The sequence below is a fragment of the Ascaphus truei genome, chromosome 18 (assembly GCF_040206685.1).
Source record: "Ascaphus truei isolate aAscTru1 chromosome 18, aAscTru1.hap1, whole genome shotgun sequence".
Classification (NCBI taxonomy): domain Eukaryota; kingdom Metazoa; phylum Chordata; class Amphibia; order Anura; family Ascaphidae; genus Ascaphus; species Ascaphus truei.
The window spans coordinates 38920814-38947166 of record NC_134500.1 but is presented as its reverse complement, the minus strand read 5'-3'; the positions used below and the strand labels follow the sequence as shown (position 1 = coordinate 38947166).

The window sequence follows — 26353 nt, the reverse complement described above, 5'->3', positions numbered from 1 at the left end:
GGAAAACAGAAGCAGCAGCAATCCTAGCGACAAAATCTACAGAGATCCAAAATCTGAAGAATGCGTTGACACAAACCCAGAGCAAGCACCGGGGAGAGATGAAGGCCCTGAGAGGAATTGAATTGGCGCCAAAAAAAAGGCACAGAAAATTGCGGTTAAGCTTTGGATTAAGCCTAGCCACAGCTGTATGTGATGCCGTCACTGCCCTCTAAGGGCTAGAATGGGGCAGCTGTGGGACTTTACAGCTCTCATAGAGTTAATCATTCTGGAAAGGTCTGTTCAGCTGTGAGTTAATGAGCTAATTAGCCTAGCCTGTATAGTCAGGAAGTGATACAGAAATCCCCCCACCCCCCATGCTGCCAGACACACACTGTTGAGAGTTATACAGAGAGGGTGAGAGACTCTGCTGCTATACTGATCTGAAGGCACACACAGACAGCCCTGTGACAGACTGAAAGGAGACCTGCTGCAGGTACACTACACTGGGTAAAGTGGAGAAAGAGTTTAGTTCTCACACGATTAGTTAGGGACTAAGCAGTATTAGTCAGTACTCCTAGAAGGAGTTAGGTCTTTTGTTTCTGTTTTGTGTTATGAGTTAACCCTGTACCTTCTTTGTACCCTGTAAATAAACCCCTGCTTAGAAAGTACAGTGTTTCCTGCCTTTGATCTGGACAATAGATCCGACGCTGGGACTGAGACGTATATATATATTTTTTGGTTTTTTGGTTGGGCTAGTAGATTTTTGGGTGATTTGTCGAACTGTATATATATATATATATATATATATATATATATATATATATATATATATATATTATATATATATATACAGTGTTCGACAAATCACCCAAAAATCTACTAGCCCAACCAAAAAATCTACTCGCCACCTAGTCCTGCCCCCAACCCCGCCCTAGTCCCGCCCCCAACCCCGCTTTAAAATAAAATATATAAATAAAATACATTTAATAAATTCCTAGCCAGAACAACATTCATTTTTGACATAAATGAATTTATTGTATTACATTACACTACAATTAGTCCTTGTTACGTGTGTGTGTAAATGTCGGATCTAGAAATAAAAGCCAGGTGTGAATGACTAGTTTCCTGAACCTCTTAACCAGTGTCTGGATGCCCCCGCTTCATAATATCTAAAGCAGCAATCCTGCCTGGGATCTTACCTGATCCGCAGTCCCTCAATGTCCAGGTACCTCATTCCCGCAATGTTTTACATTGGAGGGGGGGTGTTCCCTACCTGTCTTCTGGGTTAGGGGGGGTTCCGATGTCTTCCGTGTGAAGCTTGAGTCAGATGTGGAAGAAAGCAGTATAGGTTATTTCGGTGTAGTATAGGGCAGGTAAGATATAAAGGGTAAATAAGAGATCCAGAGTGTGAGAGAGATAGACAGAGAGAGACACAGAGAGAGACAGAGAGAGACACAGAGAGACACAGAGAGACAGCGAGAGACAGCGAGAGACAGCGAGAGACAGCGAGAGACAGCGAGAGACAGCGAGAGACAGAGAGAGACAGAGAGAGACAGAGAGAGACAGAGAGAGACAGAGAGAGACAGAGAGAGAGGGGTAGAGAGGGAGGGGTAGAGAGAGAGACACACACACACACACACAGAGAGAGAGACACACACAGAGAGACACACACACACAAAGAGAGAGACACACACACACACAAAGAGATACACACACACACACGGAGAGATACACACACACACAGAGAGAGAGAGAGAGAGAGAGAGAGAGAGAGAGAGAGAGATGAGACACACAGAGAAAGAGACACACAGAGAAAGAGACACACACAGAGAAAGAGAGACACACAGAGAAAGAGAGACACACAGAGAAAGAGAGACACACAGAGAAAGAGAGACACACAGAGAAAGAGAGACACACAGAGAAAGAGAGACACAGAACGAGAGAGAATGAGAGAGACACAGAGAGATAGAGAGAACACACACAGAGAGAATGAGAGACAAAGACAGAGAGGGCAGCAGAGAGAGGGTGAGGGCGACAGGGAGAGGGAGACAGGGAAAGGGTGAGGGTGACACAGGGAGAGGGTGACAGCAAAGGGGTGAGGGCGACAGGGAGAGGGTGACACAGGGAGAGGGCGACAGGGAAAGGGTGAGGGTGACACCGGGAGTGGGTGACACCGGGAGAGGGTGACACCAGGAGAGGGTGACACAGGGAGAGGGAGACAGGGAAAGGGTGAGGGTGACACAGGGAGAGGGCGACAGGGAAAGGGTGAGGGCGACAGGGAGAGGGCGACAGGGAAAGGGTGAGGGTGACACCGGGAGAGGGTGACACCGGGAGAGGGTGACACACACAAACACTCACAGACACACACAAACACTCACAGACACACACACTCACAGACACATACACTCACAGAAACACTCACAGACTCAAACACACACAAACACACTCACAGACTCACAAACTCACACAAACACTCACTCACAAAAACACTCACTCACACAAACACTCACACATACATACACTCACTCACACATACACTCACTCACACATACACTCACAGACACATACACTCACAGACACATACACTCACAGACACATACACTCACAGACACATACACTCACAGACACACACACTCACAGACACATACACTCACACACACACATACACTCACACACAGATACACACACACACAGACACACACACAGACACAGACACACATACAGACACTCAGACACACACACCCACTCACACACACACACACACACTCACAGACACAAACAAACAAACACACACACTCACAGACACACAGATACACACACAAATACACACACTCACAACCACCCACACTCAGACACACTCACAGACACCCACACTCACAGACACACAAATACACACACTCACACCCACACACACTCAGACACACACTCACACACACCCACAGACATTCATTGGAAGGGAGGGGGCTTACCTGTTCCTCCAGGGCCTGCTTGTCCTCCACATGCCACAAATCAGGCAGGAGTTGCGGTAGGATCGGGGGGGCCAGCGGGAGGATGGGGGGGCCAGCGGGAGGATCGGGGGTCAGCGCGGGGATGGGGGGGCCAGCGGGAGGATCGGGGGGCTACAGGAGGATCAGGGGGCCAGCGGGAGGATGGGGGAGCCAGCGGGAGGATCAGGGGTCAGCGTGGGGATGGGGGGGCCAGCACGAGGATCGGGGGGCCAGCGGGAGGATGGGGGGGTCAGCGCGAGGATGGGGGGGCTAGTGGGCGGATCGGGGACCAGCGGGGGGACAGCCGGACAGGCGCACGGCCACCAACCTCCCCGATGGGAAACGTGGCAAGTCGCACATGCGCCCAGGCTGCAGCCAGGAGGGGGGTCAGGCAGCCATGCTGGGAACAGCCGCACGGGCCATACCAACCTCCCCGATGGGAAACGTGGCCGCGAACATTGCCAACCCCCCCTCCAGCGCATGCGCACGAGCACCCCCCTCCCTCTACCTCCCACCAGGCTGCTTCCCTTCTTCCCTGCTCCTATTACCCTGCCCGCGCGGGTGCCAAAGGAGCGTGGGACGGAGGGGAAGCACCTACCTTTTCTTCCAGCCCTGGGCAGCAGCAGCAGCCACGGGGACCCCCCCCCCCCCCAGCCTACATCCGGGGACCCCGGGACCCCCCCTCCCAGCCTACATCCGGGGACCCCCCCCCAGCCTACATTGAAATTTGAGCGGGAGCGGGGGAAATTAAAAAAAAAAACACGTGTGCTGCTTGGGCCAATATTTACTCGCCCGGGGTTTAAATCCACACGCCCCGGGCGTGTAAATGTATAGGATTGTCGAACACTGTATATATACAGTTACCATGTATACCATGTTAAAAATGGTTTTTGAGGCAAAAAGTGACACTGTGTGCTCATTTGCATGTCATTTCCCAGAATCCCTTGCTGCAGTGGAAGTGCTGTATGCTGGGTGATGATGGGGAAAGGCGGGGTTGCAGACCTGCCTAAGACATGCAGATGAGCATACAGTTATGTTTGCTTTCCTGTGGAGGGTTTTTGTCACTTTTTTTACTCACCATAACTTAACTCAGTATTATGGTATAGCCTATCCCATAGCCTCTCATGCATACCCAGTTAAAATCAACCCCACACTGATGAGACCCATCAAGGTCGAAACAGCTGTCTGTGGGTGGTTTTCTGGGTATGCACCTTAACCCTGGCTGTGCTCAAAGCTGTGACCATGCAGCAAGCTTAAGCCTATAGGGAACCATGTTAAAAATGGTTTTTGAGGCAAAAAGTGACACTGTGTGCTCATTTGCATGTCATTTCCCAGAATCCCTTGCTGCAGTTGAAGTGCTGTATGCTGGGTGATGATGGGGAAAGGCGGGGTTGCAGACCTGCCTAAGACATGCAGATGAGCATACAGTTGTATTTGCATATATATATATATATATATATATATATATATATATATATATATATATATATATATATATATATATATATATATATATATATATATATATATATATATATATATAGATGTATGTATATGTAGAGGTATCAGTACCGTGTTAGCCGAGCTTCAATAATCAAAAAATAAATAGATGATACCGTTCTGTGGCTAACGAAATGCTTTTATTTGTGCCAGCTTTCGAGATACACTGATCTCTTCTTCCGGCGATGTTACAATGAATGAAGCAAGCAAAAGCTATACTATAAACAGTGTCTATTGGAATGTTATCTGTGCTGGTCCTTCCCCCGGTGTGGATGTGTTTTATGGCTGGAGGTGTCAAAAGGTTCCTGAAAGCAAGTGATGAAAGAGTGTGTATGTGTATCAGTGTGAATTAACATGAATGGAGAGCCCACAGTATATACAGTATATATATATAGATATCTCCACTTCTGTGTTGTAATTGAGTTGGTGTATTCAGCAGTAAAAACACTTTGACCCATGAAAATCCTTCACAGCACTGAAAGAAACCATTCAGTGAATTTAGTAGTGAGTTGTCTTAGGAAATAGCATATTTTAACAAATATGGTACTGTTATCACTTTAAATTCAACAGGTTTAGACTATAAACTACATCATATTGACATTATTCTTTTCCATTTTTTTTTTTTTTTAATTATTGGAATATACAAAAGTTCTTATGATATTTCTACAAATGTACTGTACATGATGCATAAAAAAGAAAACGTAATAAGCCAAACTTAAAATCATTATTTTATTTCACAGGTTGTTGAAGACTGGAAATTTGTAGCTCAAGTTTTGGACCGGATGTTTTTATGGACTTTTCTTCTGGTTTCAATAATTGGTTCCATTTTTCTATTCATCCCTGTCATATATAAGTGGGCAAATATCATTGTGCCTATACATATTGGAGATAGAACTACATAAGCTATATAACTCTACGTTTATTTAGAGACTAAATAAAAATGTAATGCATTTAAGATATATATTCGATACTTTATGTAATATTTTGAAACTGATGCTTTAAAATAATAGTATTATATATGTAACTTATTTAAAGTATTCCATTAAGGTATTAAAAACTGACTGATGTTTTTGTATTGTAATCCTTCTTTAATCTCAGATTGTGTGATAACAGTCCTTTTGGGTTCACTGAATTTGTGAGTCATACTGTAGGGCTGTGTCTCACATACTGTTGCGGCACACTTTATTCTAACAAATCACCGGTTTGTCCCTGGCTTGTTCCTGGAATGCGACACTGTTCACCCGGGGCATGCCACGTTCCCAGCCAGTGGTCATGCCCAGCTGACGCGCGGTTGATGTGTTAATTGATAATGGTTCAGGATTTACTAGGCTGCAATGCTTCGCGTGTCCGCCAGATGGCATAAATTCATGAATTGTAATGCAGTATATATATACAGTATATATATATATATATATATATATATATATATATATATATATATATACTGTATAACAACAACCCCTATAACCCCTAACATACAGTACTGTACACATACAGTACTGTATATGCACATCAATGATACTATAGGCCATCCCCTGGCGAGATGTGTTTGCAGCAGAGAGAGATCCACTGCTCTCTCTGCGCAAACATCGGCACATTAAAAATTATTTAAAATACATTTTTATTCATAGTGTAGATGTGCAGGGGGTCTCCGGTGCTGAACCACATAGGTTTCAGGTCGGGGGACCCCCTGCTTCCCGAGATACAGGCCCATTTATGAGGTGCCGATATCCCTCTGCATTTAAAGGTCCCGATCACGTGACCGCGGCATGTAAACCAAGCAGAGGGATACCGGCACCCCCTAAAGGGGCCTGTATCTCGGGGAGCAGGGGGTCCCCAGACCTGAAACCAATGCGGTTCAGCTCCGGAGACCCTCTGCACATCTACAGTATGAATAAAACACATATATAAATAAACACTCATTCCTTACCTTTGCGGCTATGTGCTATGGTAACGAAGCAGCATGGCTGTATTTTTAATAATATTGTACAGTGAGCAGGGGGTTCCCTGAGCCAGAAATCAAAGCTCAGGGGACCCCCTGCTCCTGCACAATATTATTTAAAATACAGAAATGCTGCTTCATTGCCATAGCTGATAGCCGCTAAGGCAATGAAGGGTTAAGCCACCGTGCCCGCTTTATTGTGGGTAGCGGGGGTGGGTGAAGGGGATATTTGGCCCTTGGTGTGAGTTTAGGACTTGCACGGGGGTTGCAGGTGCACTTAACCCCTTCACGGCCGTAGCAGTTAATACCGCTACGGTCATGAAGGGGTTAACCCCTCCCGCTACCCCCCGCAAGCCCTAAACAAACATCATTGGGGCTAATACCCCCTTCACTCACCCTCGCTACCCACAATAAAAAAAATTCACACACAGCAGCCGCCCTAAAAAAAAATAAAAAAATCTAAATAAATAAATAAATACATTGAATATAAATAAATCAATTTAAAATACATTTTTATTCACAGTGTAGATGGGCAGGGGGTCTCCGGAGCTGAACCGCATTGGTTTCAGGTCGGGGGACCCCCTGCTCCCCGAGATACAGGCCCCGGGAAGCAGGGGGTCCCCAGACCTAAAACCAAAGCGGTTCAGCTCGGGAGACCCCCTGCACATCTACACTATGAATAAAAATGTATTTTAAATGTATTTATTTATATTCATGTATTTATTTATTTATTTAGATTTTTTTATTAATTGTGCTGCTGCTGTGTGTGAATTTTTTTATTGTGGGTAGCGGGGGTGGGTGAAGGGGGTATTAGCCCCAACGGTGGTTGTTTAGGGCTTGCGGGGAGGTAGCGGGTGCACTTAACCCCTTCACGACCGTAGCGGTATTAACTTCTACGGTCGTGAAGGGGTTAAGTGCACCCGCAACCCCCCCGCAAGTCCTAAACTCACACCAAGGGCCAAATACCCCCTTCACCCACCCCCGCTACCCACAATAAAAAAAATTCATGCACAACAGCCCCACAATTAATAAATAAATCTAAATAAATAAATAAATACATGAATATAAATAAATAAATATATATATATATATACAGTATATATATACACACATGATGAACCAATATACAAATAAATATAGAAGGGTTATCAAAATCCTTCTGTACTACAAATAACACTTCTCAATACAGACTCACTACATTACAATGAATTTCCTTTAATAATCCTAACTGATCTTACAATCTAAATCATCAAATGCCAATGAAAAACCCCACATTCCAATCAATACATTGCATTTACATTGTATTTATGATGCATAAAATCTATGCACCATATACATTCTGCAAATGAATGTGAACAATATCATTGCAAGCTAAATACAAATACTGTACCTCCAAACAAGTAAACTATTTTAACCAATCAAGTAATCAAAAATCAATATATAAGTACCAATCAGAAAACAAAATTTAAAACCAAGGCTAACCTTACAATACCAAGAATTACATCTATCTAATTGGTCAAAAACATTATACTGTACACACATTGAAGCATTGCAATAAACAACATACAGTACAGTACATCCCCGGTATCTCCCTGCCTTGAGTGTAATCTGTGTAAGGCCCCCTCCCCCTAATGTTTCTGTTAAATCTCCCTGCTTGTGTTGCTGTGAGTGCAGTTTATGTAAATGTGTGGAGGGGGAATGGGTTATAACCCCACCTCCTTGACTGTGATCTGTGTAAAGCCCCCTCCCCCTAATGTGTCTGTTAAATCTCCCTGCCTGTGTGGCTGTGAATGCAGTTTATGTAAATGTGGGGAGGGGGGGGGGAACCCGATGTGCATACTGTGAGGTCTAACCCCCCTCACCCACTATCCACATACCGTTACCCCCCCATCCTAGCCATGGCCCCTCCGCTTCTGCAAAACAGACACAAAAATTAAAACATCCAAAGTAATGTCCCATAACCCCTTAATCACCAAAGCGGTTATTAACCGCTACAGTCATTAAGGGGTTAACCCACCCTCACCCACCACTCGGCACGCCTACATACCCTCCCACACTAACCCCTCACCCCGTGAGGTCTAACCACCCTCAACCAATACCCACAAGGGAGGCCTACCCACATACCGTTGGGGAACCCCCCCCCCACCCCCAGTACCCACAATAAAAACAATACAGTGACCCACAATAAACATCATTATATTTATTAAATACATTACCCACCCCCTGTGCCCCCCCCATAAATACAAGATTTATCCTTTTACAAACAGGGTTCATAACGCAGCCCCACGCCAGTCCCCGGTGGGCTGGCGGGGCACCTGACAGACCTACAGGGTACCAGCAGCCCTTTTCAAACAGGTTCTGGAGGCCTGCTGGTGGGTCCCGCCAGCACAATGGCCCCCAGGTGGTCTCCTTGGGTCACCCTGGGCCACAATTGGGTCCCCACGGTAGGCCCAAGGATGTCTGGGAGCCCCGGGTCAGACCCACAGGTGTCTGCGGGGCCTCGGGTGGTTCCCACGGGGGTCTGGGGAACTCACGGGTGCTCACTACGGGTCCGCGGTGCCCCCACAGAAGTGGGACCACACAGCTTCATCCCCGCAGACTACGGGTCCGCGGTGCCCCCACAGATGTGAGGCCACCGCTTCATCCCCGCATGTGTCACCCGTGGAACCACCAGCCTGATATCCGTGAGATACCTGAGAAAACCACAGGTGGTCTCCAGAGGTCTCACGCGGAACCACGGAACAAACCCTGAATGTAAAAAAAATAAACCTGGCCTATACATTCAATACATACACCCCTCCCCCCCACCAACACCTACAGTACAATAATGTGCAAAATAACTATTATCCAGATATGGATAATATATTAATTGCCCATTATTAAAAACATTAACTAGCATATTCAAATAAATAATAAAGTGCTACTGACCTCATCAATACGAAGTGTCCGTCGCCAGCAACATCCTTGTCTTGCCCACAACATACATAGCAAATACAAAGCCAATACATTGCAAGTACATTCAGATATCAATTAACCCCTTAGTACTATAAAGTAGTACTTTATTTATTTGAATATGCTAGTTAATGTTTTTAATAATGGGCAATTAATCTATTATCCATATCTGGATAATAGTTATTTTGCACATTATTGTACTGTAGGTGTGGGGGGGGAGGGTGTATGTATTGAATGTATAGGCCAGGTTTATTTTTTTTACATTCAGGGTTGGTTCCGTGGTTCTGCGTGGGACCTCTGGAGACTACCTGCTGGTATCCTCGGGTATCCCAGGGTATCAGGCTGGTGGTTCCACGGGTGACACATGCGGGGATGAAGATGTGTGGTCCCACTTCTGTGGGGGCACCGCCGACCCGTAGTCTGCGGGGATGACGATGTGTGGCCCCACTTCTGTAGGGGCACCGCCGACCCGTAGGTGCGGGGATGATGATGTGTGGTCCCACTTCTGTGGGGGCACCGCGGACCCGTAGTGAGCACCCGTGAGTTCCCCAGACCCCCGAGGGAACCACCCGAGGCCCCGCAGACACCTGTGGGTCTGACCTGGGGCTCCCAGACATACGCGGGCCTACCGTGGGGACCCAATTGTGGCCCACGGTGTCCCAAGGAGACCACCTGGGGGCCATGGTGCTGGCGGGATCCATCAGCAGGCCTCCAGAACCTGTGTAAAAAGGGCTGCTGGTAAACTGTAGGTCTATCCAGGTGCCCCGCCAGCCCACCGGGGACTCGCGTGGGGCTGCGTTATGAACCCTGTATGTAAAAGGATAAATCTTGTATTTATGGGGGGGCACAGGGGGTGGGTAATGTATTTAATAAATATAATGCTGTTTATTGTGGGTCACTGTACTGTTTTTATTGTGGGTACTGGATGTTTCCCCAACGGTATGTGGGTAGGCCTCCTTTGTGGGTACTGGGTGATTAGGCCTCACGGGGGGGGGGTAGTGTGGGAGGGTATGTAGGCTTCCCGAGTGGTGGGTGAGGGTGGGTTAAGCCCTTAATGACTGTAGCGGTTAATAACCGCTATGGTGATTAAGGGGTTAGGGGACATTACTTTGTATGTTTTAATTTTTGTCTCTTTTTTGCAGCAGCGGAGGGGCCATGTGCAGGTGGGTAGTGGGTTGTGCGTGTGGGTGTTGTTATTTACACGGGATCCCCCTCCCCACATTTACATACAGTACACTGCACTCACAGAAAACACAGGCCAGGCAGATTTAACTGACACAATAGGGGGCTTACACAGATTAGTCAAAGCAGGGAAGCTTAGCAGACACAATAGGGGGAGGGGGTTTTACATAGATTACAGTGAAGGCAGGGAAGCTTCACACACAATAGGGGGAGGTTTTTTTACATAGATTACAGTGAAGGCAGGGAAGCTTCACACACAATAGGGGGAGGTTTTTTTTTACATAGATTACAGTGAAGGCAGGGAAGTTTAAAACACACATTAAAAAAATGTATGTAATGTATTTATTGTTTATTCTGCCTTAACCCTTCATTGCCATAGCGGCTATACGCTATGGTAATGAAGCAGGATTTCTGTATTTTTAATAAAATTGTGCAGGAGCAGGTGGTCCCCTGAGCATTAATTTCTGGCTCAGGGAACCCCCTGCTCACTGTACAATATTATTAAAATACAGAAATGCTTCTTCATTACCGTAGCACATAGCCGCTAAGGTAAAGAACGATTCTTTATTGATGTGTGTGTTTTATTTATACTGTACATGTGCAGAGGATCTCCGGAGCAGAACCACTGTGGTTTTAGGTCCGGGGACCCCCTGCTCCCTGAGATACATGCCCCTTTAGGGGGTGCCGATATCCCTCTGCTTGGGTTACATGCCGCGGTCACGTGATCGGGACCTTTAAACGCAGAGGGATACCGGCACCTCATAAAGGGGGCTGTATCTCGGGGAGCAGGGGGTCCCCTGACCTGAAACCAACGCGGTTCAGCTCCGGAGACCCCCTGCACATGTACACTATAAATAAAAATGTATTTCAAATGTATTTATTTATAGTCATTTATTTATTTATTTATTTAGATTTATTTGTTTATTTTTTGGCGTCTGCTGTGTGTGAGTTTTTTTTTATTGTGGGTAGTGGGGGTGTGGGTGAAGGGGGCCCCTACAGTGGTTGTTTAGGGCTTGCGGGGGGTAGCGGGAGGGCTTAACCCCTTCTTGACCGTAGCGGTATTAACTGCTGCGGTCGTGAAGGGGTTAAGTGCACCCGCAACCCCCCCCGCAAGTCCTAAACTCACACCAAGGGCCAAATACCCCCTTCACCCACCCCCGCTACCCACAATAAAGCGGGCACGGTGTGTTAACCCCTTCATTGCCTTAGCGGCTATACGCTATGGTAATGAAGCAGCATTTCTGTATTTTTAATAATATTGTGCAGGAGCAGGGGGTCCCCTGAGCATTAATTTCTGTCTCAGGGAACCCCCTGATCACTGTACACTATGATTAAAATACAGAAATGCTGCTTCGTTACCGTAGCACATAGCCGCTAAGGTAAGGAACGAGTATTTATTTATATATGTTTTTTATTCACAGTGTAGATGTGCAGAGGGTCTCCGGAGCAGAACCGCTGTGGTTTTTGGTCCAGGGACCCCCTGCTCCCCGAGATACAGGCCCCTATAGGGGGTGCCGGTATCCCTCTGCTTTGTTTACAGGTCGCGGTCACGTGATTGGGACCTTTAAACGCAGAGGGATACCGGCACCTCATAAAGGGGGCTTTATCTCGGGGAGCAGGGGGTCCCCTGACCTGAAACCAATGCAGTTCAGCTCCGGAGACCCCCTGCACATCTACACTATAAATAAAAATGTATTTTAAATCATTTTTAATGTGCCGATGTTTGCGCAGAGAGAGCAACGGTTCTCTCTCTGCTGCAAACACATCTCGCCCCCGCCGGCCCATAGTATCATTGATGTGCTTATACAGTACTGTATGTGTACAGTACTGTATGTTAGGGGTTATAGGGGTTGTTGTTATACAGTATATATATATACTGCATTACAATTCATGATTTTATGCCATCTGGCGGACACGCAAAGCATTGCAGCCTAATAAATCCTGAACCATTTTAAATTAACACATCAGCCGCGCGTCAGCCGGGCATCACCCCTGGCTTGGAACGCGGCATGCTCCAGGTGAACAGTGTCACATTCCAGGAACCTGCCAGGTACAAACCGGTGATTTGTTCGAATAAAGTCTGCCGCAGCAGTATAGAGTGAGCTAAACAAAAGGCCTGCCGCTCAACCTATATAATATACCTGTACAAATAATAGTGTGGTGGTGCATGAGGGAATAAACACAACTTGGAATACATCAACTTTGTGAAATCCTATGGATTCCATAAGAAAAAATCCCTCTAAATATGCACTCTACCTATATACTTGTATGTATTGCAGAATTATCCGCAGAGTCTAATGCTCAGAACAAGTCCGAACAACAAGGGAGTACATGGATCTCAAGAGATCCCACTAATACATAAAAATAACAACATTTTATTAACATCTATATCATAATTAAAAGTGACATACAAGTGAAAATGTACAGTGTAAATAAAATCCCCTCAGTGTAAAACGGACCAGCTATATTGATATATAAGTAAGATAGGACAGTTTGTATCTATATGGTCACTGGGCTATCCTTTGCCTCCATATCCACAAGGAGTCGCAGTGGCCAAAATAATAGTGGCAGTGACTCACAACCTAATAATAAACCTATCTAACTAACTACATGGGAAAGGAGACGACGATGGAAAACGGAAGGTGAATGAGCCTCATGAATGAGAATAGTGAACCGTCTGTATATGGAACTGTGTGTGCAGGGTGGTATCAATGCAAACTGCAGAAAAATTTTCACAATCCGCAATGGCGATCCTTGAATTGAATACAGACCCCACACATAATAAGGAGTATAACTGTATATGGTGGATGATAATATTCTGGCGGAGATAGCCTAATACCCGTTTTTTAACTTACTAAAGTGAGGCTCAACATGTGGCTTCAGCTCCAGCTGTAATGGTACAACTACTAAGTGGTGCACCTGGTTACAATCTGCATGTAACAGTGGTATGTATAACTAAGTCCATATACCTAGTAAAATCATAACAGACGTGTTGGTACAATAAACACTGTTATAGTTGGTCACATAACCTAGGACTAAATCCACATGTATCAGAACCCAAAGTGGTGAGTGATAATGATGTCACAGCAATGCGCGATGATTAGCTATGTAACTCCTCCATGGGGTGCTAATTGCGATATTAAAGGCACTAATACTTCCGTACCACATGCACGTCATAATAAGCATTACAATAGTATGTGTGCACTGTGACGACTCAGGAGATTCCTTCCTCTCTTTGTTCCTCTCTCCCATCTCCTGTCACCATTCCTATTCCTCCTCACTCCTCTCCTTCACCTTCTACCTCTTTCCCTTTACCTCAGCGCATTCCCCGCAGGTCCCGCATACCCACGCGTCCCCTTAGCACTCACCTTGATCCTCCCCACTCCATCTCCCCTGTGGTAGCTCCGTTACCTTCTCCTGTGGTACCCACGGCGCGGCGTTCCGCGCGCCTGGTGACGCGTCCTATACGTGCGCCCATGGAGGACGCGCATGCATGCTCCTCGCTGCTCTTGTTAGCCATCGCGTGGGCACAGGCCTCGCGTGCGTTCCCCTCCTCTTGGCTCCGTCCACCTCCTGCGGTCTTCCCCTGCTCTGTGCGGGCCGCGCCAGTGTTGCAACCTGTGCGCGTGCATCCCCAGCTTACAGGGGGAGCGTGCACAGACGCTTCTTATCTGCCTTCCCCTGTCTCCGCCTCCTAGGTCGTGCAGGCCATTTACCAGACTGCTCCTGCTGTCTCCTTCTCTTCTTCCCCTGACCTATCTTCAGCTTCTCCCACTTCTCTCTCTACTCCTCCCCTCTCTGTCATTGGTGCACCTTCCTTTATAATCCCTGTCTGTCCACCTCTTCCTCGCTCTGCATAGTTCCTGTTTCCCTGTGTGTACCTGTTCTATGCTGTGCTCCCTCTGTGCTCCTGTGAATACCTGCTCCTGTGCTACTTTGGATTTCCCTGGCTTTGACCCCTGCTCTCCCTGGACTACTCTGCTCTCTGCTTACCCCTTGAACCCTGCTACGCATAAGACTTCGCTGACCTCTGGCTTCCTAGGACCTGGCTTGCTCTCTGACGACTCTACTCTCTGGATCCCCTGAACACTGGCAAACGGACACGACTATTTTCACGGACACTCCCCAAGCGTTGCAAGTATCTGCTAACAACTCTTTCTACAGTCCCAGCAACGCTATACCACACTCCGGGCTTGCTCCCACTGCTGTGAGTGTGTGGTATCATACCGTTCCCACCTCAGTACTGGGGTCTACTGTAGCTTGGTCTGCGGGCATACAGGCGTGACATTATGCAGAGCCCAACAAACGCAGACCTCCCTGAGGTGGGTACAGTGGTGGAGATAATTATTCCTCTGGAAACTCTACAACTCGTTAACACTCAGCTGTTCACTATCTCCCAGCAATGAGCTAATGTGGCCCCTAGAGAAAACCCTTCACCTTCTACGCCACCTGTGGCTACTCCCCACACCAACCCTGGTCCATGGATACCCTCGCCATATCGCTATGATCGAAACCCTCTCAACTGCCGCGTTTTCTTAAACCAATGTGAGGTACAGTTTGAGATGTCTCCCTCCCTGTTTCTTACTGGCCGTGCTAAGATCGCGTATATTTATGCCCTACTCACTGGAGACGCCCTTGCCTGGGCCTCTCCTCTATGGGAACATGGTAATGAAATAATGCAAGATTATATTCTATTCAGACGTGAATTCCAACTTGTGATTGATACCCCCGCATGGCACGAGACAGCTGCTTTCTCTCTCTTCCATGTTTCTCAGGGTCAAAATTCAGCTGCCAAAAAAGCCATTGCGTTCCGTACGCTGGCCGCCGAAGTCCAATGGAATGATGAGGCGCTCATAGCGGCATACTGGCACGGACTCTCAGATATGTTGAAAGACGATCTGGCCACTCACGCTCGGCCTACGTCCCTGGAGGAACTCATCACCCTGAGCATAGATCAGCGCACGCAAGAGCGACGACACGAGAGGCACTGTTCCCGTTCTTCTTCCTCTCTTTTGTCTCACAGGTCAGTTGCTACTCCTCTCCTGGCTCTGGAGTCCTCGGAACCTATGCAGGTTGGCAGTCAACAACTCCAGGCGACCGAGAGAGCACGGCGGCGCCAGAACCGGCTGTGTTTCTTTTGTGCTTCCTCGGAACATCGTCTCCAAAATTGTCCCTTGAAGCCGGGAAACGGGCACACCCAGTAAAGGTAGAGGGGCTTCTACTGGGTACTGTCTCTCCTAACCCCTCTCCTTCCAAAACTCTCTCAAATAAGCTGATGCTACCAGCCACACTAGAGGGTACCAGCCTTGTCGTAAAGGTCGAAATGTTCTTAGATTCCGGATCGGGCGGTAATTTCCTGGACCAGCAGTTTGCAGAGGAGAATCAAATCCCCATGGTCAGAAGGAAGAGCCCAGTTGGCCTCGAGGCCATCGACGGACGACCACTCCAGCCGGTTTTCATCATGTGAGAGTCTATTCCTCTTACCTTGACCCTGGCTGATGGTCACAAGGAGGTAATTGTCTTTGACATTTTTCAGTCTCCTTCAGTACAAATTATATTAGGATTGCCTTGGCTTCAACTCCACAATCTGCGCATTGATTGGTCTGGTACTGTGCCCATCCAGTGGCCCTCGTCCGCAGATACTCCGCCAGCGGATCCTCCTGTGGTTGTACTTGCTGGTTTGGACTCCGTACTTACCGACCGGTCGCCCTTGCCTGCCGTGTACCATGAGTACTTGGATGTGTTCAACAAGGTACAAGCAGAGGTCCTTCCTCCTCATCGCCCGTACGATTGCCTGGTCCACCTCATCCCCGGGACTGTCCTGCCGAAGTCTTAATCCTACCCACTCTCCATCCCGGAGACCAAGGCCATGACTTCTTATATTCAAGAAAACCTGGAAAAAGGTCTCATCCGCAACTCCACCTCTCCTGCCGGTGAGGGATTTTTTTTTGTGAAGAAGAAGGATGGATCCCTAAGGCCTTGCATAGACTTCCGCAGACTCAATAAGATCATGGTGAAAAACAGGTATCTGCTTCCACTCATTTCTGTACTGTTTGATCGTCTCCAAGGGGCCTCTATTTTTTCAAAACTTGACTTAAGGGGTGCCTATAATCTCATTCGCATAAGGGAGGGAGACGAGTGGAAAACAGCATTTAACACACGTTCTGGACACTATGAATACCTTGTTATGCCCTTTGGGCTGTGTAATGCCCCGGCCGTCTTTTAGGACACTAGCAAAACGGAGAGCAATGGCCTCAGTTAACAGAACGCTACGCGATCAAGAGATTAGATATCGCTGGCTATTCCCCTGTTCCCTCATGGTCTTTAAAAACGGAGTGGCAGATACCCTCAAAAATATGGAGTATACTGAGGGATTCCTTAGGAGGGTCCTGGGATCAGCGCAGAGTCCCCCTCACCATGCGGTGGCTAAAGATGGCGCCCCCGTGCCCTCATGATCTAACCCACGATTGAGACACTGAGCCCTGCATAAGAGACCCTTCGCTTTTCACAAACACCGGATTATGTTGTTCTGACCAACTCCAACACTGCCCCTAACGACCTTTGGACCACATGGGACCGTATGAGACTTCTCCCGAAGCCCTCACCAGTCCCTAGAGAGGGGAATTGGCACCCTCCAACGCGGTAGGTCCTACTTATGTTTTTTGATCAGCGGCCATCTTCCCTTGCTCCTTCCCCGAGGCGCGCGGGAACCTCACTGATCTTCGCGGGCTTATCCAGTGACGTCATCACCCCGCGCCGCCGTCTCGCGAGAGCTGGATCCATGGCGCCTGCGCAGTAGAGGAAGGAAGCGGAGGCACTTGCCGACGATGCAGCCCCTCACCAAGATGGCCACCGAGGAGCGTTATCACAGCGACGACGCACGGAATGGGAAAACTAGAGGGGGCACAGCAGCAGAGAGAATCCGGCCATGATATAAGGGACCGTTCATGACGGCTTCCGCCCGTGATCTTGCCCCAGAACTGTGGTCTCCCATAAGCACACACACAATAAAAAGGATATAAGGGAAAGGGGGGGGAGGAGGAGAGAGGGGGAGGAGAAGGGTGGTGGGGGGGAGGAGGAGAAGGGGGGTGGAGGGGTGGAGGAGAAGAAGGGGGGTGGAGGGGTGGAGGAGGAGAACGGGGGTGGAGGGGGGTTGGAGGAGAGGGGGGGAGGAGGGGAGCAGGAGAAGGGGGTGGGGGAAGGAGGAGAGGGGGGAGGAGGAGAGGGGGGGTGGGTGGGAGGAGGAGAGGGGGAGGAGGAGAGGGAGGGAGGAAGAGAGGGGGAGTGGGGGTGGAGGAAGAGAGGGGGGCGGGGGAGGAGAAGGGGGTGGGGGAGGAGGAGAGGGGTGGCGGGGAAGCGGAGAGGAGAGAGAGAGGGGAAAAGGAGAGGAGAGCGGGGGGAGGGGAGGAGGCTGGCTAGGTTCCCACACACAGAAACCAATCCCATACACGGTAGAGTTACCCAGAAGAAGAGGGATGCTATGGATATGATCGGCTCAGACTGGAGGTCTATGGGTTAGCATTCTTCAAGGAGCTAAGTAGATGTGTCCCAAGTGGGTGGCGTGGTTCAGAGAGGGCGAAATAAAGTAGACACAGGGCAAAGTTTTCTGTTATGTCTGTCAGGTGTTTTTGATATGCAGTTTCTGTTTCAGTTTTCAACGTTGAAGAGTTTTACGGAGTTAAATATAGTAGATGTTTACTAAAAACACGCCGGCGGGGTCCCCCGTGTCGGCGTGCATGCATTTCCAGATATGATCCCTGAGAAAGAGGGATCGCAAACAAGTCCCAGGGAGGTCATGTCCCAGCAAAATGTAGAGATCTCTTTGTAAGACTGGGCCAGGAGACCAACCCCATGGGCGCAAGGGACACCCTCGGGGGCTCCCGAAGTGGTCTCTTGTTTTTTTATTATTTGATGTCACTTCCAAGTAGTTGTTATATATGCATGTTATTTTTTGTTTCCTCCCTACTGTTTTTACCTACATGTGGTCCCCCCTCCCCCGCCTTCCCACCCTCCCTTCCCTCCCTTCCCCCCCTCCCCTCTCACCCTCCCCTCCCACCTCTCCCTCCCCCTCTCAGAGGAACATCAGCCACACCGGCAAACCACACAACAGATGGTACAGGTGCGTCTCGGAACTACGGACCGGACACGCTCCAAGGATGGAGTCTCGGGTGAGTCCAAAGATATCAAGAAGCTATTCTACACACACATTAATAAATGGTGTTAATACTTATTTCCCACAGCGTACAGGGCTTTAACAATCCAACCAAACGGATGCTGGCTTTTACAGACTATAAAAGGAAACATGCTGAAATCCTCTTTTTGCAGGAGACGCACTTCAGTAAATCAAGTGCCCCCAAATACCTTGACAAAGATTTTACCCAGGTTTTCACATCTGCAGCAGCAGTTAAAAAACGGGGGGTAGCTATATTAGTCCGGAACAGCATTCCGTTCGAAGTGCAGCTAACTAAACGTGATATTGATGGTAGATACATTATTGTTGTAGGAGCAATTAAGGGGCAGAGAATTATGTTGGCTTGCTTGTATGCCCCCAGCGAGAAGAGCACGATCTTTTTTGATAAGTTTTTCAGAACCCTAAACTCAGTGGCCCAAGGATGCATCGTGCTAGCTGGTGACTTTAACATGGTCATGCAACCGCACCTGGATAGGTCAGGGGTTCTAGGTCAATACAACAAAGGAACGGGTGTATCTTTGCGCAGGGGCCTCAAGACCAACCAGTTATCAGATATATGGAGGGAATTACACCCGGCAGACAGGGATTACACTTTCTTCTCCCACCCCCATGGCTCGTACAGCAGAATTGATTACTTTTTTGTATCCTGTCAACTGGTTCCTATGGTTACCCGAGCTGGGATCCATGATATTTCATGGTCTGACCATGCACCAATAGAGCTAAGGTGCAATAATATCCGAACTGATAGACCTGGGACGAATTGGAAACTCAATGAATCAATCTAAAAATTCCCGAGATCTGTGATATTATTGGTAACGAGATAGACTTATTCTTTACTATAAATACAGGCTCAATCAACTCACAGTTAGTGCTGTGGGAAGCCCATAAGGCAACATTACGGGGCACGCTAATCAATATCACAGCCAGAAGAAAACGAGAGAGAGAGACCAAAATCGTCACTCTCCAAACCAAATTACAGACTCTCTCCTCGAAACATAAAAAAACTTTAGACCCTAAAAATCTACAGGAGGTAAAAGATGTCAAAATTGAACTTAATATGCTACTAGCTTCCAGAGCTGACAATTCACTGAGTTGGTCAAGGAGAAAATATTGCGAGAAAGCGAACAGGCCGGATACAATGCTAGGCCGCATGCTGAAGGACAGGCAAGCTAAGTATAACATCCAAGCTATACGCTTAAAATCTGGTACCCCCATGTCTAATCCTCAGAAAATTGTAAACGAATTCGGCTCCTTCTATGAAAAACTATATAACGGTGATAAAGTGGCACATACTGTAACTCTATAACGAGCGGTGCCCTAAGAGATTTTTTAACCAGCTCGAAACTAGGGAGATTGACGGACACAGATAGAGCAGCTCTGAATGCTGACTTCACTATTGAAGAACTATTTCAGGCCATTAAAGTATTGAAACCATCGAAGGCCCCTGGGCCAGATGGATTCTCAGGGCTCTACTATAAGAAATTTATAAAGCTACTTGCCCCAAGGTTGCTCCGCATGTTTAACGCAATTTTAGCGGGAGCCCCCATCCCCAAGGAGATGTTAAAGGCGTCAATATCACTAATTCATAGAACTGGGAAAGACCCACTAGATTGCAAAAGTTACCGGCCTATATCATTAATTAACACTGATGTTAAATTATACGCTAAATTATTGGCCAATAGACTTAGTCTCATCCTACCCAGACTTATACACCCAGATCAAGTCAGATTTATCAAGGGTCGGCAAGCAGCGGATAATACACTGGCGACACACTTTATTCGAGCTCGGCTAGTCCCACGAATTCGGGTATACCGGGGTGTATTGAGGTTTGTGACTGTTTTCTGCCCGAGTATATTGGGTTATTTTCTAGGCAGGGATTGAAGCATTTTATTCCCCCTGGCTGCAATACTGCACAGTATATATATATATACTGCATTACAATTCATGAATTTATGCCATCTGGTAGACACGCGAAGCATTGCAGCCTATTAAATCCTAATCATTATCATTTAACAAATCAGCCGCCCATCAGCCAGGCATGAACCCAGGCTGGGAAGGCAAATGCAACGGGGCTTGTCAGAGGTGAGGAGCGGCGCATTCCAGGTATCTGCCAGGTACATACCGGGTATTTGCTCGAATAAAGTGTGTCGGTGCAGTACATGACGATTTATTGATCTGTTGGATTTGGCAAATAGAAAGGCAACTCAAAGCATGTTATTAAGTCTGGATGCAGGAAAAGCTTTCGATAGGATAAGACTGACCATATTTAAAAGAGACGCTTGCGACATTTGGCTTTGGAGATTGGGTGAGCGAGGCGATTCTGTCGCTGTACTCTAACCCCACCGCCAGGGTCATACACCAAGGCTACCCCTCTCTGCCATTCCCAATAAAAAGTGGCACGAGACAGGGCTGCCCATTATCCCCGCATTTATTTGCCCTATGTATCGAACCACTGGCGGCGCAAATCAGAGGAAACCCAGACATCTCAGGGTTAAACGCATACTCCCAGACCCATAAAGAGGCCCTGTATGCGGATGACATCCTCTTGATTATCACAAAACCCCTTACCTCCCTACCAAACCTATTCGACCTACTAGACCGATTCTCTAAGGTCTCCGGCTTCAAAATCAATCAATCCAAATCGGAAGCCCTTAACATCAACCTCCCTAGACACATGGAGAAATTACTAAAATTGAATTCCAAATTTAACTGGCAACAAAATCACATAAAATACTTGGGTGTCCACATCACCAAAACTGTAAAAGACGTGTACAATGCAAATTACCCCAACCTGATTCGGACCTTAAAATCTGAATTACGGAAGTGGACATCCAAAAGGATATCCTGGATTGGACGTATCCATAGTGTCAAAATGAATTTACTCCCCCGTATATTATACCTTTTCCAAACTCTTCCAGTGCCACTCAGATGGAGGGATTTGCACTCACTTCAATCTGAAATCTCCAAATTTATCTGGGGAGGTAAAAAACCGAGAGTAAGTAAATTAAATATGAAAAGATCTGTGGTGGCGGGCGGCCTAGCGGTACCCTGCCTGATATCATATTACAAAGCGGCTCAATTAAGTCAGATTGTACAATGGCAATCTAACCCAAATTTGAAGAGATGGGTGGAATTAGAAAATGCTGCATGTGCACCTCTGGAACTGAGCAGCTTAATTTGGTTACCTAAAACAGCGCGAAAATTCACCGACATGCCGCTCTCCTCGGTGACCAACTCAGTGTCAATCTGGGAGTCTACGAAAATTCGGCATTCCCTCACGACAAAACATTCCATGGTGACACCCATATGGAATAATCCTGATTTCGCTCCGGGTCTATCAGTCAGTAATATCTCAATCCGGAGACAGAGGGGCTACAATAGGATTAGAGATCTGGAGGGCCATGACAGGACAATCAAAACATTCAACCATATCAGGGAAGAAAAAAAGATCCCTCACTCAGAATTCTTTAGATACCTCCAGATCAGGGCATTTTCTAACAAATTTGCCCCATACCCCCTATTAACATCTTTCGAAAAGCTCTGTCTGGCTGAGACCGACACAAAGGGACTTACATCTCAGATATACAGAGAAGTGATCAGTTCTGGAGAACATGAGCAGCAGATACCCTCATTCCGATCTCAATGGGAAACAGATCTGGGAGAAAACTTAGAGGATGAAGAATGGAGTGCTATATTCATGGCCACAGCGAAGAGCTCCATATGCACCACTCTCAAGGAGAACGCATATAAAGTCCTAATGCGATGGTACCTCACCCCACTGAAATTATCAAGGTTTGTGCCGGGATCCTCCCCCCTGTGCCCCCGACAGTGCGGAGGAACAGCCGACCTGTTACATATGCTGTGGTCTTGCCTACGGATCTCTCCAATATGGGAGGCGATTAGACATTGGATACAGAGACTGTTCGATCTCACCATTCCCCCAGACCCGTGGTTGTTCCTCCTGAACAGGCCATTGACGGGCCTTTCCAAAGCACATAACAAACTAATTGCCCATTTTGCAATTGCAACGCGGTGCGAGATCGCAGCATTATGGAAACATTCTGATATCCCAACCATCCCAAAGATTTGGAATTGAATTTGGTTCATTTGCCAGATGGAAAAGTTAACAAGTTTAGTTAACGATACTGGTGACCATTTTCTAAAAGTCCGGACGCCTTGGCTGGCACAGACAGATATCCCGGGGATTGAGAGGTCCTCAATTTGGCTTTGATAGCAATAGATGCGTTCTCCTTGGGAGGGGCTTACAGAGGTATTCCATACCCCCAAGTCCCTCTATAGCAGCATTATAATGTCAGTAATGTGAGAGATGACTTATCCTGCAAGCATCTGAGATGCTCGGCGCTGGGCCTCGGGTCGCATCTACTACCAACGCACTCCCTCTACCTCACCCCCAACCGACCCCTCTCCCCACCCCACCTCGACCTCCCCTCCCTTTCCCTTATTTTTTTTTTTTTTAATTATTGTGAGTGTGTATTGTCTCCCCTTATAAGTTGAGTTATAAGTGTCTGTTTGTCCACTTAAGTAGGGACGGCTTGGACTGTATAGTTCACACCAAAATACCCAGAAGACTGGGTCCCGAAGTACAGTAGGACCTCGTTGCTACTTACACAGTTCTTAAAATATTGTTTACATACAAGACAAAAGTATTCTGTAATGTATTTTCTGCTGTCTTGATTCAATAAAAATTCAAGTTATAAAAAAAAAAAAATAGGCGTACACACAGTAGAATACAAAACATATAAGGAAGACACACTTACTGGGGGCAGGGCTACAAAACTAGACTTTCCTAGCTTAAATATAACATAAAACAAAGTCTTTGGTTGACCGGAACTTAGCCCGAAATGTCCTGGAACTCAAATCGGCATGAAGTTCCTGACGCCACCTCTGTATCAGCTCTGGAGGACTTGAAATAACTTTACCGTGACTCAGCTCCAAATGTCCTGGAACTAAAATCGGCTTGAAACCCCAGCCGCGAACGCTATGTTCAATTTCTCAGAACTTGGGCGCAAAAAGTGGGACAGAAAATATTTCGACCTGAAATTTCTAAAGCCGGCTCGGTGCTATTTCTCCAAGAGCATCTTTTCGTACATTCAAATTTGCCGCTGCTGTTCTGGCGCTTAGAATCTCATCACCGGATTGGCTGAGGGATTCTTATAGTATTTCAAAGTTCAGAGCGCCCTGTGTCACTCTTTACATCTCATCCATTTTAACATACAGTAGACCCCTATAAGCGAATGCCTGCCGTTTTTCACAGGTTTTCAGCCCAGATTTGGTTTAAGAAGTGTATAGCCAGTAAACCTACTCACAGACAGCTTTTTCAACCTCTATCATCAGTGCAAGGTTGGTTGCTGGCTATGCAACGTGAAGCTGGTATGTTGTAATAATCCGACACTAAAGTATGATGGTGGGTTAAAAAAGTGGCAAAACCCCACCACCACTAGAAGAGATACTGTTTGTATTTAAACTAACCAATTATTTGAGAAAGTAAATGGAGGGTATGAAAAACAGGAAGATGCTGCAAGGTTCATATAACTTCTGAAGGAGCTCTGTTCAGCTAAATGGATTGTATGTATCCAGAGACTGAGCAGTTAATGCAATATGTTGAATCGATTTATGGAAGTGACTGTTAGGAATGTGAGCACACAGCGCCACAGGCGGAGCTCACGGCTCTCTCCTTACACTGCTCAGACCCTTCTGCTACAACCACGCAAGCCCCCTTCAGCTGCATCACTTACCCCTCGGCATGGTGATACGCTCCACGAGGTATTTCCTCCACGCTCTACGCCACAGCCGTTGGCGTGGAATAGCTGCTCTGGGCGCACCCCATGTTGCTTCCTTTCATGCGCACGTCGGACTTACAGCACACACACAATAGCCCCTGAACTTATCCCCGCTCAGGCTCTGCCCCCAAACACCGCATGGTTACAATCTGGCTCTTGCTGAGTGTCACCTGGGCTCTAAGAACAGAAGCCAATGTGCTGAAGCTCCCTGGGCTCCTCCAGGCATGCCCCCTATCCTGGTTGGCTGTTCCAACTTTATATACCCTCTCTGTCCTGTGCTTCCTCGTTCGTCATAGTTTTTGTATGGGTGATTCACAGTGCTTGTTCTTTGATTCTCTCGGTTTTGATGCGGCTTGGCAGACTTTCCCCTTTGGCTCTCGACTTCGGATTGTTCCTGTTTATGTACCTTCTGGCTCCCTTCGACCACGGCTCTCACCTCGATCCTTCCTACCCCTGATCTCGGCAATGGCAACGACCATTCTTCTGGAAAAAACGGTACCGGCAAGTATTCACACAATACTCCCCATCTGGCCAGGCACCATCTAGTGTGTGTATTCATACCTGCCACCTCAGTTCTAGGGACAGGTCTGGTCTGCGGGCTACTCCGGCGTAACATTATGACGAGCCCACAAGACGCAGACCAGGCCAAACTGAGGCAAGCAATCTCTACGCTGATACAGCAAAACCAGGCCATGCCCGATCAGATTGTGGCCCTAACACGCCAAATGGCCAAACTTTCGGCTCAAGTACCGGAAGCACCTGTATCTTTGGAATGTAACTTTTCTGTGGGGCATGGTTCGCGCTGGGTTTCTACGGTTCAGCACAGTTTTTGCAGTTCAGAAGAGGACGATGAGGACTCCTATGTGGCCCTGCGTAAAGGACTACCTCCGTGTGCAACAAAAGCTGCAGGGAAAGTTTACTCCGTGGCATCAGAAAAGACCAGAGGTGAACTACAACACAGAGCGCTTGGCGCAATCGTCAAAGGAGTGACGACTAGCCTCAGTATGACAAAGGCTACCGATACCGCCATAAGCAGAAATCCAAGTGAGTCAGACCAAAAGAGTGTTGACTGGAAACGGTTCTATGAGGCGTCCCAACAAGACGTTCAACGCCTCATCAGCAAGCTAGAAGTTTCTCAGCGAGAGGTCTGCACGTTAAAAACAGAGCTGGGTAAAGTAAAGCAGCAAGTGCTACAGGAGCAACTGAATACATCAACTTTGTGAAATGCTATGAATTCCATAAGGGTGAATCCCTCTAAATATACACTCTACCTATATACTGGTATGTATTGCAGAATTATCCGCTGAGTCTAATGCTCAGAAGAAGTCCGAACAACAAGGCAGTATATGGATCTCAAGAGATCCCACTAATACATAACAATAACAACATTTTATTACCATCTATATCATAATTAAAAGTGACATACAAGTGAAAATGTACAGTGTGAATAAAATCCCCTCTGTAAAACGAACCAGCTAAAGTGATATATAAGTAAGATAGGACAGTTTGTATCTATATGGTCACTGGGCTATCCTTTGCCTCCATATCCACAAGGAGGCGCAGTGGCCAAAATAATAGTGGCAGTGGTGACTCACAACCTAATAATAAACCTATCTAACTAACTACATGGGAAAGGAGATGATGATGGAAAACGGAAGGTGAATGAGCCTCATGAATGAGAATAGTGAACCGTCTGTATATGGAACTGTGTGTGCAGGGTGGTATCAATGCAAACTGCAGAAAAATTTTCACAATCCGCAATGGCGATCCTTGAATTGAATACAGACCCCACACATAATGAGTATAACTGTATATGGTG

General features: G+C 47.1%; 1 protein-coding gene across 1 annotated transcript in view; it reads left to right on the top strand.

Annotated features, from left to right (window-relative positions):
- CHRNA5 (cholinergic receptor nicotinic alpha 5 subunit) overlaps nucleotides 1-5406 on the top strand; it is a 257773-nt gene extending 252367 nt beyond the window's left edge. Inside the window, exon 5 of the mRNA XM_075576139.1 lies at nucleotides 5207-5406. Coding sequence (XP_075432254.1) covers nucleotides 5207-5368 — 162 coding nt within the window. The 3' untranslated portion in view covers nucleotides 5369-5406. The remainder of the gene's footprint in view (nucleotides 1-5206) is intronic.
- Nucleotides 5407-26353: the final 20947 nt, after the last annotated feature.